The sequence below is a fragment of the Dasypus novemcinctus genome, chromosome 25, assembly GCF_030445035.2.
Source record: "Dasypus novemcinctus isolate mDasNov1 chromosome 25, mDasNov1.1.hap2, whole genome shotgun sequence".
Classification (NCBI taxonomy): Eukaryota; Metazoa; Chordata; class Mammalia; order Cingulata; family Dasypodidae; genus Dasypus; species Dasypus novemcinctus.
This window is the reverse complement of record NC_080697.1, coordinates 7,816,936-7,831,799: the sequence shown is the minus strand read 5'-3', so window position 1 is coordinate 7,831,799 and position 14,864 is coordinate 7,816,936. Positions and strand designations below refer to the sequence as shown.

The 14,864-nt window shown below is 50.6% G+C and overlaps 1 protein-coding gene across 3 annotated transcripts in view; it reads left to right on the top strand.

Annotated features, from left to right (window-relative positions):
* The first annotated feature begins 3,437 nt into the window (after window positions 1-3,437).
* Window positions 3,438-14,864, top strand: part of SMC6 (structural maintenance of chromosomes 6) — a 169,350-nt gene continuing 157,923 nt past the window's right edge. For 2 of the 3 annotated variants that reach the window (XM_058288094.2, XM_058288091.2), the window contains exons 1-2: window positions 3,438-3,559; window positions 3,890-3,976. In XM_058288094.2, coding sequence (XP_058144077.2) covers window positions 3,442-3,559; window positions 3,890-3,976 — 205 coding nt within the window. In that variant the 5' untranslated portion in view covers window positions 3,438-3,441. The remainder of the gene's footprint in view (window positions 3,560-3,889; window positions 3,977-14,864) is intronic. The other variant, XM_058288093.2, reaches the window with a different exon arrangement.

Here is a 14,864-nt window from a genome sequence, read left to right as displayed (position 1 = left end):
GAGATGTGCATAAGTGCAATGCCTCTGATGACCTCCCGACTCTTTTTTTTTAAAGATTTATTTATTTATTTATTTCTCTCCCCTTCCCCTCTCCCCCCACCCCGGTTGTCTGTTCTCTGTTCTCTGTGTCTGTTGGCTGTGTCTTCTTTGTCCGCTTCCATTGTTGTCAGTGGCACGGGAATCTGTGTTTCTTTTTGTTGCATCATCTTGTTGTGTCAGCTCTCCGTGTCTGAGGCACCATTCCTGAGCAGGCTGCACTTTCTTTTGTGCTGGGCAGCTCTCCTTACGGGACGCATTCCTTGAGCGTGGGGCTCCCCTACACGGGGGACACCCCTGCATGGCAGGGCACACCTTGCGCACATCAGCACTGCACATGGGCCAGCTCCACATGGGTCAAGGAGGCCCGGGGTTTGAACTGCGGACCTCCCATGTGGTAGACGGATGCCCTAACCACTGGGCAAAGTCCACCACCCCACTGGGCCAAGTCTGCCGCCCCGACTCTTTTTGAAGTCTCTTAGCCATATAAACTCATTTGTCTTTACCATTTCAAGGTCTTTTTCTAGTTGCATCACCAGCTGGTGATTCGAAGTAATCCCCCGGCACCAGGGAGGCTCATCCCCAGGAGTCATGTCCCACCCTGGGGGGAAGGTAATGCATTTACATGCTGAGTTTGTCTTAGAGAGTGGCCACATTTAAGCAACATGGAGGCTCTCAGGAGGTAACTCTTAGGCACCCTGCAGCTCTAGGCCTAGTTGAAATTTCAGGCACATAGGCTCATAAGCATAGTCATCAGTTTCAAGGGCTCATCATTGGACCACCCTTCTTCAATGGTCTTTGCCCTTGCACTTGGGGGATTGTTGCTTTTCCATTGGAGGATGTGACAGAACTCCCCTGGCTAGGAACTCAGCACTCCCCCAGTTGTCGTTTGTAACTGTAACTACTATGAAAATACCCAATGAATATTTCAACATTTTTATGTACCCTATATGCATGCCTTGGAGAACTCCCTCCCAACGATGTGTCACCCATCAATGAAACCCCACACCAGTATTCCTCCCCTGCCATAGTCGAACCCTTCTGTGGTCCAAAACTTCTTCAAAAATGAAGCCTAATATATTCCAAAATTCAATTAGTGGGTAAATGAAATAGTAATGATAAGTTTAAAGATTAGAAATAGAATAATACTAATTTAGAAAAACTAAAATAAAGTAAAAAATGGTGTATTAAAAAATGAAAAATATCATAAAACTTTGTTTTTGATATTTTGCCTTTCATCACTGTAACAGGTGTTGCCTTGTATGTACAGTGGCAAGACAATCTCTTTCATTCATTCCTCAGTGTCCATATCCTTTTTTTTGTTTTTAATTTTGTCTTCAAAAAAGTTTTAAATCATAGTAAACTCACCTATACAATAGAGGGGACTCCTATATATCCAACATCAAACCCTTTTCCCCCTTGCTCAGCAATGATCTTTATATAAACCATAATGAAAACCAAAATGGAACCATGCTTGGTAGCTATGATTCAATATCTGTACATCAGCTGCAGCAAATACAACATGAACACAATTGCTTCTTAAAGCAGGGCTCCCAGGGTCCTCTCCTTTTTTCATGGTAAGGAGCCTCAGACTTTCACAGATGAGTGACCCCTAGGGCACAAGATGGCAGGAGCACTTCCCAGGCCCAGCCCACTTGTATTGACCTTTGAACAGCAAAGAAACCACGAGAGACAGGGAATGGACTAAATGCTCTTAGACCTTTAAATTCCTTGCCTTTTTCAGAATAATCGAACCTCACCCATGTACCCTCATCAGTGGGCGTGCCAAAGCCCACAGCTCCGTCAAGAGTAGGAGGCGGGGGATGTGGTGGGCATAAGTGCCCCCAGGCTGCCCAGCTCAGCCTCTTGCACCTTGGAGCAGGGTGGCCTTTCCAAGGCCCATACAACTTGCTCTCGGACAGGCCGTAAGCAAAGTAGCACACCCTAGAATGCTCCTGCTGGCTACACCTGCTGTGCAGCTGGCTTCACTGTGGGATCTATGGTCAGGCCAGTGGCCTCCAATGCGTCGATCTGGAGAGGACGTGCTGACCCTCCCTGGGCTGGCGCAACCTGGATGTCGGTACTGATTGGGGCCTGCGCCCAGAACTGGGTCTTGGTCATACACACCCATGAGTCATACACACCTGTGAATTGCACACACCCACGAGTCATACACACTGAGTCGTACACACCCACTCCACACACTTAACCAAGAGGGAGGGAAACCAACTGGCCCTCCCCACCTGACCACGTCTCTGCCCCCTGGGTAGGGCTGGCCGGGTCTGACCCTCTACCCTCCCAGCTTTACACGCCCCGGCCCCCATTGCAGGCTGGCTCTTCACTGTCTCTAGACCAGGTTTCCTCCTCTCTCCCTTTTCCCCCGGGCAGTTTCCCTCTGTGTCCCCTGACCTCTCAAATCCCACCAGTCCCAACCACGGCCTAGTGTCTGCCCTAGAAAGCCCCTCTGCCTCCCCAAGTCCTCATTCACCTGACCATTAATCTGGGAAACCCATTTTGGAATTTTATTGTGATGTTCTATATATATATATTTTTTAAAGATTTATTTATTTGTTTAATTCCCCCCCTCCCCCGGTTGTCTGTTCTCTGTGTCTATTTGCTGCGTCTTGTTTCTTTGTCCGCTTCTGTTGTCGTCAGCAGCACGGGAAGTGTGGGCGGCGCCATTCCTGGGCAGGCTGCACTTTCTTTCACGCTGGGCGGCTCTCCTTATGGGTGCACTCCTTGCGCGTGGGGCTCCCCTACGTGGGTGACACCGCTGCGTGGCGCAGCACTCCTTGCACGCATCAGCACTGCGCATGGGCCAGCTCCACACGGGTCAAGGAGGCCCGGGGTTTGAACCACAGACCTCCCATGTGGTAGATGGACGCCCTAACCACTGGGCCAAAGTCCGTTTCTCGTGATGTTCTATATTGATCGGAAATGATTTCACCAGGCTCGGGGAGAAGGACCTCAATAATAATATAGGAACGTTGCTGTACAGCTTGTAAGAGATTTTCAGCTCTAGCAAGTCTCTGGAGCTTCACCACAGCCTCACGAGATGAGAAACGTTCTCTCCATTAGAGGCCTGAGGAAACCAAGGGCAAGGAGGACTTGGGTGCCCGCCTCAGGTGATGCTACTACTTAGTGGCACAACTACAAGACCCTGCCACTGTGAGAAGGTGATCCTCCTAGAAAACCTGGAGCTGTGGCTGCTTGGAGAAAGGCTGTCCTTGTGGTGGGACCTGGGGGCTCTACGGAGCAGCTGCCCCTCGGGGCTGAGTCTGTCGTCCACGCTCAAACGATGGCCCATTGTTGCAGCTGTGGCCGGCAGCGGCCCGACAACTGTTGCCGGGAGGTGGGTTCTAAGAGCAAGAGGAGAGGCAATCCTGCCAGGGCCACTGTGCCCAGATGCATGAGCCCAGTGCTCTCGCTGCCCAGAGCTCAAAATGTCCCCAAGGGATAATCCAGCCATCCTTCACGAGAAGGCCAGCTGTGCGGAGTGGGAGAGAGAAGCCAGGCAGAGAAGGTAAGTGTTAAAATAGCTGTCCCCAGACATTCCTAAGAAGGGAATGGACACTTTGAATCAGGGCAGCCACATGTGGTGGGCACCGCAGCCGAACTCCTGAGCAGAGCTGGCCCCAGGAGTGCCTGGGTGAGGAGCAACACGTGCCCACCTTTCCACCCCTTCCCCTCAATACAAATTGTTGCCATTTTATGGCTCTTGCGGATGTCACCTGGGCTGCAGGGACTGTGCCTGCTGGTGAGTCTGCTCTGTTTTCCTTTTTGATGCTGTTAGTGCCCATCTCCCCAGTCCCTGAGTCTCCCCATTCCTTCCCACCTTCCTCTCTCCCTCCAGTCTGGATGTACCCTTATCACTGCCCCTGGAGGTTGGGCTGTTCATACCCATGGCTGAGCCTTGACGCATGGACGTTTTCTGACCAAGGTGAGTGGTCCCTTCCTACTGCTTACCTGGCTCCTGATGATTCTTTAAGGCCTGTTCTACCAGGCAACCCCTCGGTGTCTGCCATTAGGCTCTGAGCTGGGGCTACCCAGCCCAGTACAAGATTTTCCTACGATGTTATAGTTTCCCCAACCAGGCCATGAGCTGGCGATGGGCAGAATGGTCTTTCTTCTCATCTCCCTCTGTTGTCCATCACTTGCTGTGCACATATAGTCAGCATCTGCCTGTTTGAAAATATCTACTGCTGTTTCTACGTTAAACCACCCCATTTTATTTTGTGTTTAATTTTCTAATTGTTATGAGCTTTTGTGGAGCACTTCCCATGCATTTTGAGGGCACTTTATCTACAGTTTGATCATCACATAACCCTGGAGGGTGGGTCCTGTTACTGCCCGTATCTTCCAGTTGAGGAAGCTGTGGCTTAAGGAGGTAAGGTGCCATGCTGGAGGTCACCTACTAGTGGTCCAAGTCCTTACCGTTTGCTTCAGTGCCTTGCACGAGCCACCCTCAAGCCCTTTCGGGAAGTGTGCAAGGGAAGAGCCTTAACGCAACAGATGCTCTAAATGAAGTGACGGGTTAGTGTTGGAGAATGTGCTGTCGCTGCCCAGAGGCTGAGCTCTTTCCACCGTCCACTGAGGCCTTGCGTGAGATACAGTGATCCATCCCAGGATTTGGCCCCCCGTGGGTGCTTGGCTGAAATTTATCAAACTACTAGTGACCACCAAACTCAGAGAGCTCCAGACCCCAGTCCCCTGGACCTCTGTGCATTGAGTACTTGACCTCAGAGGGCACAGGAGAAAGGGGCTAGACCTCTGAATTCCTCAGGAGGCGTCTTTCTAGGAAAGGTAGCCTCAGAAGTTGGTGGGAACTCCCAAGGAGGCAATTCTTTATTGACAAAAGTGATAGCCCCTTCTCTTCATTGAACCAACCGTGGCTGAATTATGAGGAGCACGAAAGATCTCTCCTGGGAAGGCCCTGGCCAGGGTCTGGACTGTGTTAGGAAGACGTTCTCGCAGAACAGTTTTTGCTGCAGCTTTTCTTTAGCGACTTCACATTACAGCCCGTGGAGTGCTTCCGCCGCAGACATCCGTCAGGTCCTGCATGGGGGAGCATGAAGCCGGGTTCCGAGCCGCCACCTCCTCCGATCTGCTCTGATCAGATGCCGTCGCGGTGGTCCAATGCGGACAAGTCACAATGATGGACAAGTCACTGCTACTGCCCCTTCAGCTCACTGCCTCTTCCTGCTGCCCGCAACACCCTGCGTCTCCAGGCTCCCCCGCTCCGCTCAGATGAAACCTGCCCTGGAGGGCTTCTCCTTTCCTTGAGGTGGTGTATCTGTCACCCACTCGAGTCCACCGAGATGCTGTACCTGAAAACAATCAACTGACCAAGCAAAAAACACTAAAGGGCTCTCTCTCATGGAGGAACTTGCATTTTAATCAATTCAGACAAATACTTACTAAGCACCTATACTGGGCAGAGGCTGAGCTCAGCCTGAGGTCCCACGGGTGAAATTTAAAGACCTGCCCACAGCCCAGTGTGGAGCTGTCCAGGACAGCAGGGCCCGGCCACACGTGGCCGCTGAGCCCTGGAAATGTGGCTAGTCAATGCCAAGGTGTGCGACAAATGTACAATACACACCAGATTTCAAATACTTCCTATGAATTAAAAATGTAGAAGCCTTACTCCTTTTTATATTGGTTACCCATCGAAATAATAGCATTTTGGATATATTGAGTCAAGTCAAATGTGTTATTAAAATTCATGTCACCTGTTGACTTTTATTTTATATTTTTTAATGTGGCTACTAGAAAATTGAAGATTATATACATGGCTGGCATTGTATTTCTAGTGGATAGAGCTGTGGGTAAATAACCGTCACGTGAGGAGAGGGATGATACTATAAAATGCTATACAGACATTGTAAATGTGCTATGGAAGGAGAGAGAAGGGAGACAGACATTTCAGTCAGGGGATCCAGAAGGCTTCCGGGAAAAAAGTGACATCAGAACCAGGTCTTGAAACAGGCTTGTGGGGAAAAGGTCTGGAGCAGGAAAGCCTAGATCCTGGGTGGGAATTTTGTCCTCAGCCAGCTGGAGAACCAACACTGATTTTATGGCGCTTGACTCCCCCTGAGGTTTCAAAGTCTGATTGCCCGTCAGAGCTACCTGGGAGTTTTTTTTTTTTTTTTTTTTTGAAGTATAGTTTCTTGGGTCCCGGCCCAAACCTAATGAGCCAAAACTCACAGGTGTGAGGCCCAGGCCTGTGGGTTTCACAGAATTCCTCGGGTGAGCCTCCCACAGTGTCCACAGCCTTCCACAGCTTCCACACTCTTCCATAGCTTCCACAACCTTCCAAAGCCTTCCACAGCCTCCACAGCCTTCCACAGCCTCCACAGCCTCCATAGCTTCCACAGCTTCCACAGGCTCCACAGCCTTTCACAGCCTCTACAACCTTCCACAGCCTCCACAGCCTTCCACAGCCTCCACAGCCTCCACAGCTTCCACAGCTTCCACAGGCTCCACAGCCTTCCACAGCCTCTACAACCTTCCACAGCCTCCACAGCCTTCCAGTTTCCATTGCCTTCCACAGCCTTCCACAGCCTCCACAGCCTGTCACAGCCTTCCACAGCCCTCCACAGCCTTCCACAGCCCTCCACAGCCTTCCATAGCCTTCCACAGCTTTCCACAGCCTTCCACAGCCTCCACAGCCTGTCACAGCCTTCTACAGCCTTCGACAGCCTTCCATAGCCTTCCACAGCTTCCATAGCCTTCCACAGCCTATCCAGTCCCAGTCTGGGGAACTGCACTGGGAAAAACTCGGTGCAGTTTGGTTATCTTTCGGCCTCCGAGGAGGCCAGCCTTTCTGTAATCCGTAAACTAGGAGTAGCTGTGAGACCGTCATTCTTGTGGTACGTCCTTTAAAGAGAATTACCGAGAAGCATCTAGGGACACGGGTGTTTCTTTATGGAGTAATGAAAATGTTCCAAAATTGATTGCAGTGATGAATGCACAACTCTGATTATACTAAAAGCCAGTGATTATATACTTTGGATGGGTTGCATGGTATGCGAATGTATCTCAATAAAACTGCATTTTAAAAAATTAAAAATAAACCTAGCTCACCTCGCAGGGGCTGGCCTTCCCACCTCCACATTTTGTGAGCTGGTTCCAGCTTCAGTTGCTGCCTCAGTTGTTGCAAGTGGTCCCTTCCCAGGCAAGGACAGGCCTGAAGCAGAAGTAATACTGTCACAAGAAGGAAACCTCTACAGGCAAATAGCTGATCACTTCCCCACTCCGTAAAGTGACTGCTTTCAAAAGCACTTTACAGCCACAGTGGAGTCAAAAGAGGAGGGCGCGATGTGTGTGTGAGAGAGAGAGTGAGGTAGGAGGGAGAGAGGAAAGAGATTTGTTCTTCTGACAGTGCTACAGGACTGATCGGTGCCTCAAAGCTCTCTGATTTTCCTCCTCTCCGTTTCTTTCTCCAGGGCCCCTCACCTCTCTCTGATCGGTGGCAATGATTCTCTAATTGTATTCTAATGACCAAATCAGAATCGATGGGGGGGGGGGTAATTTGCTTCATAACAGACTCTCCAGCTGAGTCCTAGGAAGGCTACGTTTGGCAGCTATTGGTTTAGAGGTTTGTACACCCCGGGATCACCCACCCGGCATTTGATCCAGCACATGCCGTCCCAGGATGTCTTCCTTTCTGGCTTTGTCCCCTACACCCTCTTGTTTCTCCACTAAGGTCTCACTCAAAGCCATCCCTGTTGGGAGAGAAGAGCAACTACCTCCTTCGCAGGGTATCAACAAGCTGGCTTTGTGAGAATCAGCAAACTTCTGGCTTTCAGGGTCGTTAGTCCATTCAGCATGAAACACGTTTCCCAAGTACTGTATCTATAACGTACCAGAAGCCCACGTACATACCGGGGATGCCCGGGGAATTGTGTCAAGGGCAGAGGTTCTTTTTTTTTTTTTTTAGTTAATGAAAGTTTTTATTATTATTATTATTTTACACCATTTTCTCCTTTTTTCCCCCTTATTTTCTTTTAAATGTTACATTAAAAAAATATGAGGTCCCCGTATACCCCCCACCCCACCCACCCCACCCTTTGCACATCAACAACCTCTTCCATCATTGTGGCACATCCACTTTTTAAATTAAAGTTAATAGATCACAAAGAAGGTTGCATTAAAAAACATAAAAAAAACATAAAAAACATAAGAGGTTCCCATATGCCCCACTTCCCACCCCCCCCACCCCATCCTTTTTGTAAATCGTATTTGAGAACCTCTTATATTTTTTAATGTAACATTTGTGTGTGTGTGATGTATATATTTTTTTAAAAATACAATTTACAGAGAGGAGAGGTTCTTAATGTGAGAGGGATGTGGAATGGGCTTCAGGGTGTCACACATGGCATGCAAAAATCATTGTGCCCAGGTGCATTTTACCAGGAAAGAGCTCTATGGATTTCATAAGGTTTTAAGGCTTTGTGTAACTCAAAAAAGGCCAAAAGCTACCAGAGGGATGGATTTTAAAAATGATGAGTGCTTTTTAAAGAAAAGAAAATGTCATCACTGGCAAGCTTGCAAACAATGCCCAGAAGGGATCTTTAGTGACACTCTCATTAGAGTCAATTATTTGCTCCTGAACCGGGAATATCAAGATTGAGAAAAGCAAATGTGGCTCAAGCAGTTGGGTGTCCGCCTACCTCATTGGAGGTTCCAGGTTCAGTTCCCAGTGCCTCCTAAAGAGAAGATAAGTGGACACAACAAACAGACACAACAAGCAGATAGTCAATGAGCAGACACAAGCAAAACAATGAGCAGATGAGGGAGCCATCTCAGGAGGGAGGGGAAGATTAAGAAAAGTTTCCTTAGGTAGGGAGTTCAAAGGGGTCCCTCGAGGCACAACTCTTTCAAGATAGTTAAGTGTGGGGATACCTCATTCCTGAGGAGACTGGGAGGATGGGCAAAGAAGACGTCCTGGTAGAAATGGTGGGAATTGTCCCTTGAGCAGTTGAGGGTGGGCCAGGGCTTGCCGGGTGAGATGTACAGACTTGACCAGCATCCCTTCCTTTCCGCGCTGTTCTAAATGCTGGGACCCTCCGCTGCAGAGCTGGCAGGGGTCCGTTCAGAGGACAGCTCCTATAGGAGCAGCCCAGTTCCCACCAATATCTGCCCTGGGTGCTAAAGAGGGGTGATTTCTGCTTCTGCAGCTCTTGTTCCTGGAAAGGAACCTTGCTGTGAGGTTGAGATTGGGACGGAGAGGACAGACAGATGCCTCAGGCTCCCAGTCGGGCTTCCAGCTTGGCCCAGTCCAGAGGCTTTCAGAAAGACCCATTCCGGGGAAGGGAGAGGCCGTCCTGCCCTGGATTGGGGATGGGATGGGGACTGGGGAATAGGATGGTGGCCAGGGGTGGGGAAGCCGTGGTTTGAGCTTTGAACCTGATCTCTCAACCTCAACAGGGAAGGCTCAGCAACCAGCGGCGACTGCCTTACAGCTCCCCATCTGGCAGTTCCAAGGCCCCGTCTTTTAGGAAGGGGGATGGATTTCCGAAGAAGATGGGAACTTGCAAAATCTTTTGACTCAGTCTCAAAATCTGGCGAGAGGCTGCTAGTTGGCAAGTGTGCCCTGCCAGCAGGTGGTTCCCGGGGCAGGGGTTGGTGACTGCCAGATGACTTTGGGCTACAGACTGAATCCCTCCCGTGGTTCTGTGGGCTTCTTCAGAGGCAGAGCAGTCCCCTCAGCGAGGAACTGGCTGTGCTCCTCGCTGTCCCCCACCATACGCGGTGGGACGGGCCTGTGATGTGGAATCACCCGAGGTACACATGGTAGAGCCCAAGTAGGTATTAATGTGATCCAGGACCAGCTGCAGAAGAGGGCTAATAAGAAATGGTGCCCCTCTGGCTGGCAGTGGAGGTTCAGTGAGACAAAGCGCGTGGCACACTGAGGAATTCCTCACTGTGGCTTCTTTCCTTTATCTTCTAACATGGCAAACACACTGGGTTCTCCTCGCTCTGGCTCCAGCTGCCTTGCCTAAGTCATTCTCTGAGCCTCACTTTCCTAGATCCTTTTTCAGAATCCCTTCCAGCTGCAAAAATATACAGGCCTGTTTCCACTGCACTTTCTGGTTCAGAGAGAAGCGCTGTTCAGATCCCACGGGGCTGCAGACCCCGGTTCCAAACCAAGACAAGCAGCTGCTGGGTCGCAGCATCTGTGTGCAAGACCGAGCAGAAGGAAGGGAAAACGTCAGAGCCTTCGAAGAGTGCGGAGGGAGGGACAGCTGTGAGCTTGTCCTCAAGTAAATCAAACTGTGACATTTATTGGGCCATTTCCAGAAGAGCCCCAGCAAGGGCTCTGGAATGCAGGGTAAGCTCTTCCAAGAAGCCTCTTAGCTGAGAGGCCACAACACCCAGCCTTGCCTCCCGCTCAGTCTGACTCGAAAAGTTCATCAGGGCTTCAGAGGCCCCCGGAGCTGGGTTTTATTTCTGTCTCTACCACTTCAGATCAGTGATTTGGGGCAGGTTATTGAAGCTCTCCCAGCCTCCCTTTTCTCCTCTTCCTAAAAATTAAGATAAATAACATGAAACAAGCAGGGAGGCTGTAAGGATCAGGAATTAGAAAGAACCTGATGGTAGCTGGTGTTGTATAAATAGGAGCTCCATGGCTATAAACACATCCCAGCAGGGCATATATCCCAGAAGCCTCTAGACCTGGAGTCATCTACCCTCTATACCTGGTTCCAGGGTGAAGAATTGGGGGTGGGGAGAGAGGGAGAGGAAGAGGCCGGCAAAGGTGGGAAGGGTGGAGGAGAGAAAGGAGATCAAAAGGCTCATAAATATCTGTCGAACTTTAAAATGCAAATTCCCTGCCTCTGGCCCAGTTGGTACCAAATCTTCCATTATCACCTTTCTGGGAAGGGCTTGAGAGGAAAAAAAAAAAAGAGTTAAGCAAAGGCTTTCCCTTCCTGGGGCACTTTTTGTGCCCAAACCTGGACATGTGATGGATGTTTCCATTCGACCCAGACCGGGCAGCGTGGGGGAGAGTTAAGAAACTCGCTGCATAGCGCTTTTTCTGGGAATAGACCTTGAGTTCCTCAAGGGAGGGAAACAGTCTAACTCCTTAGGATACAGCCCCTGCAGCTGGAACATTGCTTGGCATTGCTTGGTGGAGGAACGAATGAGTGAAGGGACGGATGACAGGCTGCTAATCCTGTGCAGCGTACGTCATCCTCATCAGCTGGTGACCTCGTCTTCGGGGATCACCTGCTCAGCACTTTATTGGGAGCCATGGGTGGAGGTGGGGGTGTCTGAGGAGCAGATGACTGAAGCCACGGCCCTCTGTGGAATTCCTGGATGACCCAGGATCGGGCAGTCCCATAACCTGGACACACATGATGCTGCAGAGCAGCTTTGCCCTAACCTCTTACCCCAGGAGATGGCCTTTTGCCATGAGCCCCCCATGTCAGGGGTGTGTTTTCAAAAAAAGGGTGGAATTCACAAAGGAGACTTTCCAGGCCAAGGTAGCTGTCCACACTGCCCACCTAAGACAAACACCACGCAAGGGTGTGGCTTCAACGATGGAAATTGACTAGCTCACGGCTATGAGTCTAAGGGATGTCCCAAATCCAGGTATCCGCGAGGCGATGCCTCACCTGGAGGACTGCGGCCTCGAGATCCCGTGGCCTCCTGGCGCCGGTGGCCGCGAGCCTCGAGATCCCGTGGCCTGTCCACCACGCGGTGAGGCCCTTCCCTTTCTCCTCCAGGTTCCGTGGCTTCCTGCCTCTCCTGTGGCCATCTCTACGGGGCCACCAGTGACAGGATTTAGGCCCATCCTGGTGCTTAACTAAAAATCACCCCTTGGAGAGGCCCTGTTTCCAATGGGCCCACACACACATGGGAATGGCTTTAGATTAAGGACAAGAGCCATCATGATTTGAACCCCGTTGTGAGCCAGGTTCCGGGCCCCTCACCACCCACCCTCCCCGAGATCACCAGCATCCTCAGTTGGAAACAGGGATCCCCACTGCCTTGGTTTCCCCTTTCTCCTCCCTCGCTGGCCTGTAACTACTTGTATTAATGGGCCAGGGAGTTTTTTCCAGCAGAAGGTTCTAACAAGTGGCCTCAGGCTGGAATGTCCTAAAACTTAGTAGACTCTTTTCTAGATAAACTCACCAGACTAAGTTAAGTTTTATGTAAGAACCTGACAGCCTCCCCTCCCCACCCCAAGTTGCATCCACTGGTGAAGGCTGTGTCAAGTTACACGTCCCTAGGACCCCTGGGTCCTCGCTGACCACTCCCTTCTCCAGCACGGGGCTGTAGAGTTGATCTCAAAAACAAGTGAGTGTGGCACCACAGTCAGTTATAGTTTGGGAAACCAGAGCCTGTGAACTCTGCACCAAGCCTGGCCCAGGACTGAGTGGATACTAAGAATTCCATTTAAAATTGCAGCATGTTAAAAAAAAAAAAAACCTCAGTGTGCTGATGGTCAGATCATGGGCTTTGGCCTCAAGACAGATTTGGGTTCAAAGGTTTGTGTCATTCATTCATTCAACAAATATCAAGGGCATATTACATGCCAGGCTCTGTTAAAAGCTCTGGGGATGCAGCAAACAAGACAAAGTCTCTTTTCCTGTGCTGTTACTCTAGTAATAGCAGGTGCAATGCAGTAATTTGTAGAGAAAATAACGCAGGGAGAGAGGAAAGTGGGTGAGAGGGGTGGGGTGGGAGCACAGTCCAGAAGTGCTCCGGGCAGGGCGGAGGCCTGCCTGGCGAGGAGGAGACCCGGGAGCTGGCCAGGCAGGGAGAAGAGCCAGCAGGAGCAGCAAGCTCGGCCTGTGGGAGGACAGGAAAGAAAGCCGTGGAGCGGGAGCGAGGCACGTGGGCAGGAGAGGGGAAGAGAAGGTCACGGCGGGGAACAGGCAAGGTCCACCGCAGGGCCTTGTGGACTCAGTGTGGATCTTGGAGCGAGATGAGAAGTCACGGGAAGCTTTCCTCCTTTGGTTTGCTCAGCCACTGAGCGCCACGCGCTGCGTGGGAAGCTTGTCACCGGGGCCTGCTGGGCTGTGGCTCGTGTTGGGCCTGCTGGCTGTCGTGTGGACTGTGCAGGGCAGGGCGTGCTCTGGAGCAGGAGCTCGGTTAGAAGGCGGTGCCAGGAACCTGCTCGAGGGAGGGAGCGGTAGAAGTGGGAGGAGATCCTGGTGCAAACAGAGCGACTGCCAACATGTTGCTTTACTTCACTGCCTTGCCTTCAAGGTTATTTTTAAAATGTACTTAAGGGAAGCAGATTTGACTCAAATGATAGAGCATCCGCCTACCACATAGGAGGTTCAGGGTTCAAACCCCGGGCCTCCTTGACCCGTGTGGAGCTGGCCCATGCGTAGTGCTGATGCGTGCAAGGAGTGCCTTGCCTCGCAGGGGTGTCCCCCGCGTAGGGGAGCCCCACGCGCAAGGAGTGCGCCCCTCAAGGAAAGCCGCCCCACATGAAAGAAAGCACAACCTGCCCAGGAGTGGCACCACACACAAGGAGAGCTGATGCCGCAAGATGACGCAACAAAAAGAGACACAGATTCCCGGTGCCACTGACAAGAATACAAAAGGATCAGAAGAACACAGTGAATGGACACAGAGAGCAGACAGCAGGGGTGGCGGGGAGGGCCGGGAAGGGGAGAGAAATAGATAAAAATAAATCTTTAAAAATAAAATACTTAACATGCCTGGCACCCTGTGCAAAGGCAATGCAAATCAGAAAGGGCGCTAAGAAGGAGATGTCCCTAACAAATGCTCCCCCAGCGTCCGTCCCAAGCTCTGCTCGCACCCACGGGTGGAGTTCTGAAGGAAGAGGATAAAGCTTGGGGCGATTTGGTACTCGACCTGTCCCCGCATCCAGCTCTCTCCTCACACCGACATCCTCCATCCTACCCACGTTGACTTGGAAATGGTTATTTTTTAACTCTGAAAATTCAAGTAAATTTTGTGATAATTTCTTGAATGTTTGCAATACTACTTCAGAAAACAAAGCGGGACTCTGAATCTTCATATTTGGTAGCCAGTTTCTACAAATCAGATCAGTAGAGGGGATTGCATCTCTCCGAAGAGTGGCGTCTTTAAAAGTGCCGGGGACTTGGCTCAACAGGGAGCATGAAGCCGTAGCTCCTGGCCAGAGAAGCCTGAAGGAGAGAGCAAGGAAGCTTCGGAGTTAGTTTAGCACTGGGTTCGAATCCTGGCCCTGCTGCTTACTGAATGTGGACTTTGGATAAGTTTGCCCGCTTCCATAAGCTCTTTATCTATAAATAGGTGAGGAAAGTCCTGCCTCTCACTTTTTGGTGGGGCATCTCTGAAGAACCTGAAGTATTAGCAAAGTGTGTGGCCTTCAACATGTCAGTTCACTTCTCCCAAGATTCACTTAATGTTTTGCACAGCAGACTTTCGAAACGGTGTGAGCCTACAGGCAATCTTTAGTGCCCTTTTTAGTGACACCTTTTCTCTTTATGTGTAAACTAGAGATGATAATCTTCCCTTCGAATTATACAGATTATAGCGGGGCACATTTTAAAGACACCGTCTGCAGATCAACAGTGGATTTGGCAAATAAAACTGAGAAATGATAAATTCAGACATAAAAATATGTCCCTCAAGAGGTCGTTTATTCTGAAAACGTAACCTAAAGTGGAGAGAGGAGGGAACCCATAAAAGTACCGTTTGTGGGAAGGAGAAAAGCAGGATCAGGACAATCGTCAGACCACTGCCTTTGCTAAGAAAAGGTGCTTTGGGCTGCTCCGGGGTGCAGCCCCGGGGCTCTGAGCCCTGTCACCTCCCGCTGAACTGTCCCGGCCGCGAAGTCGCGGGGCCCTCGAATTGGAAAA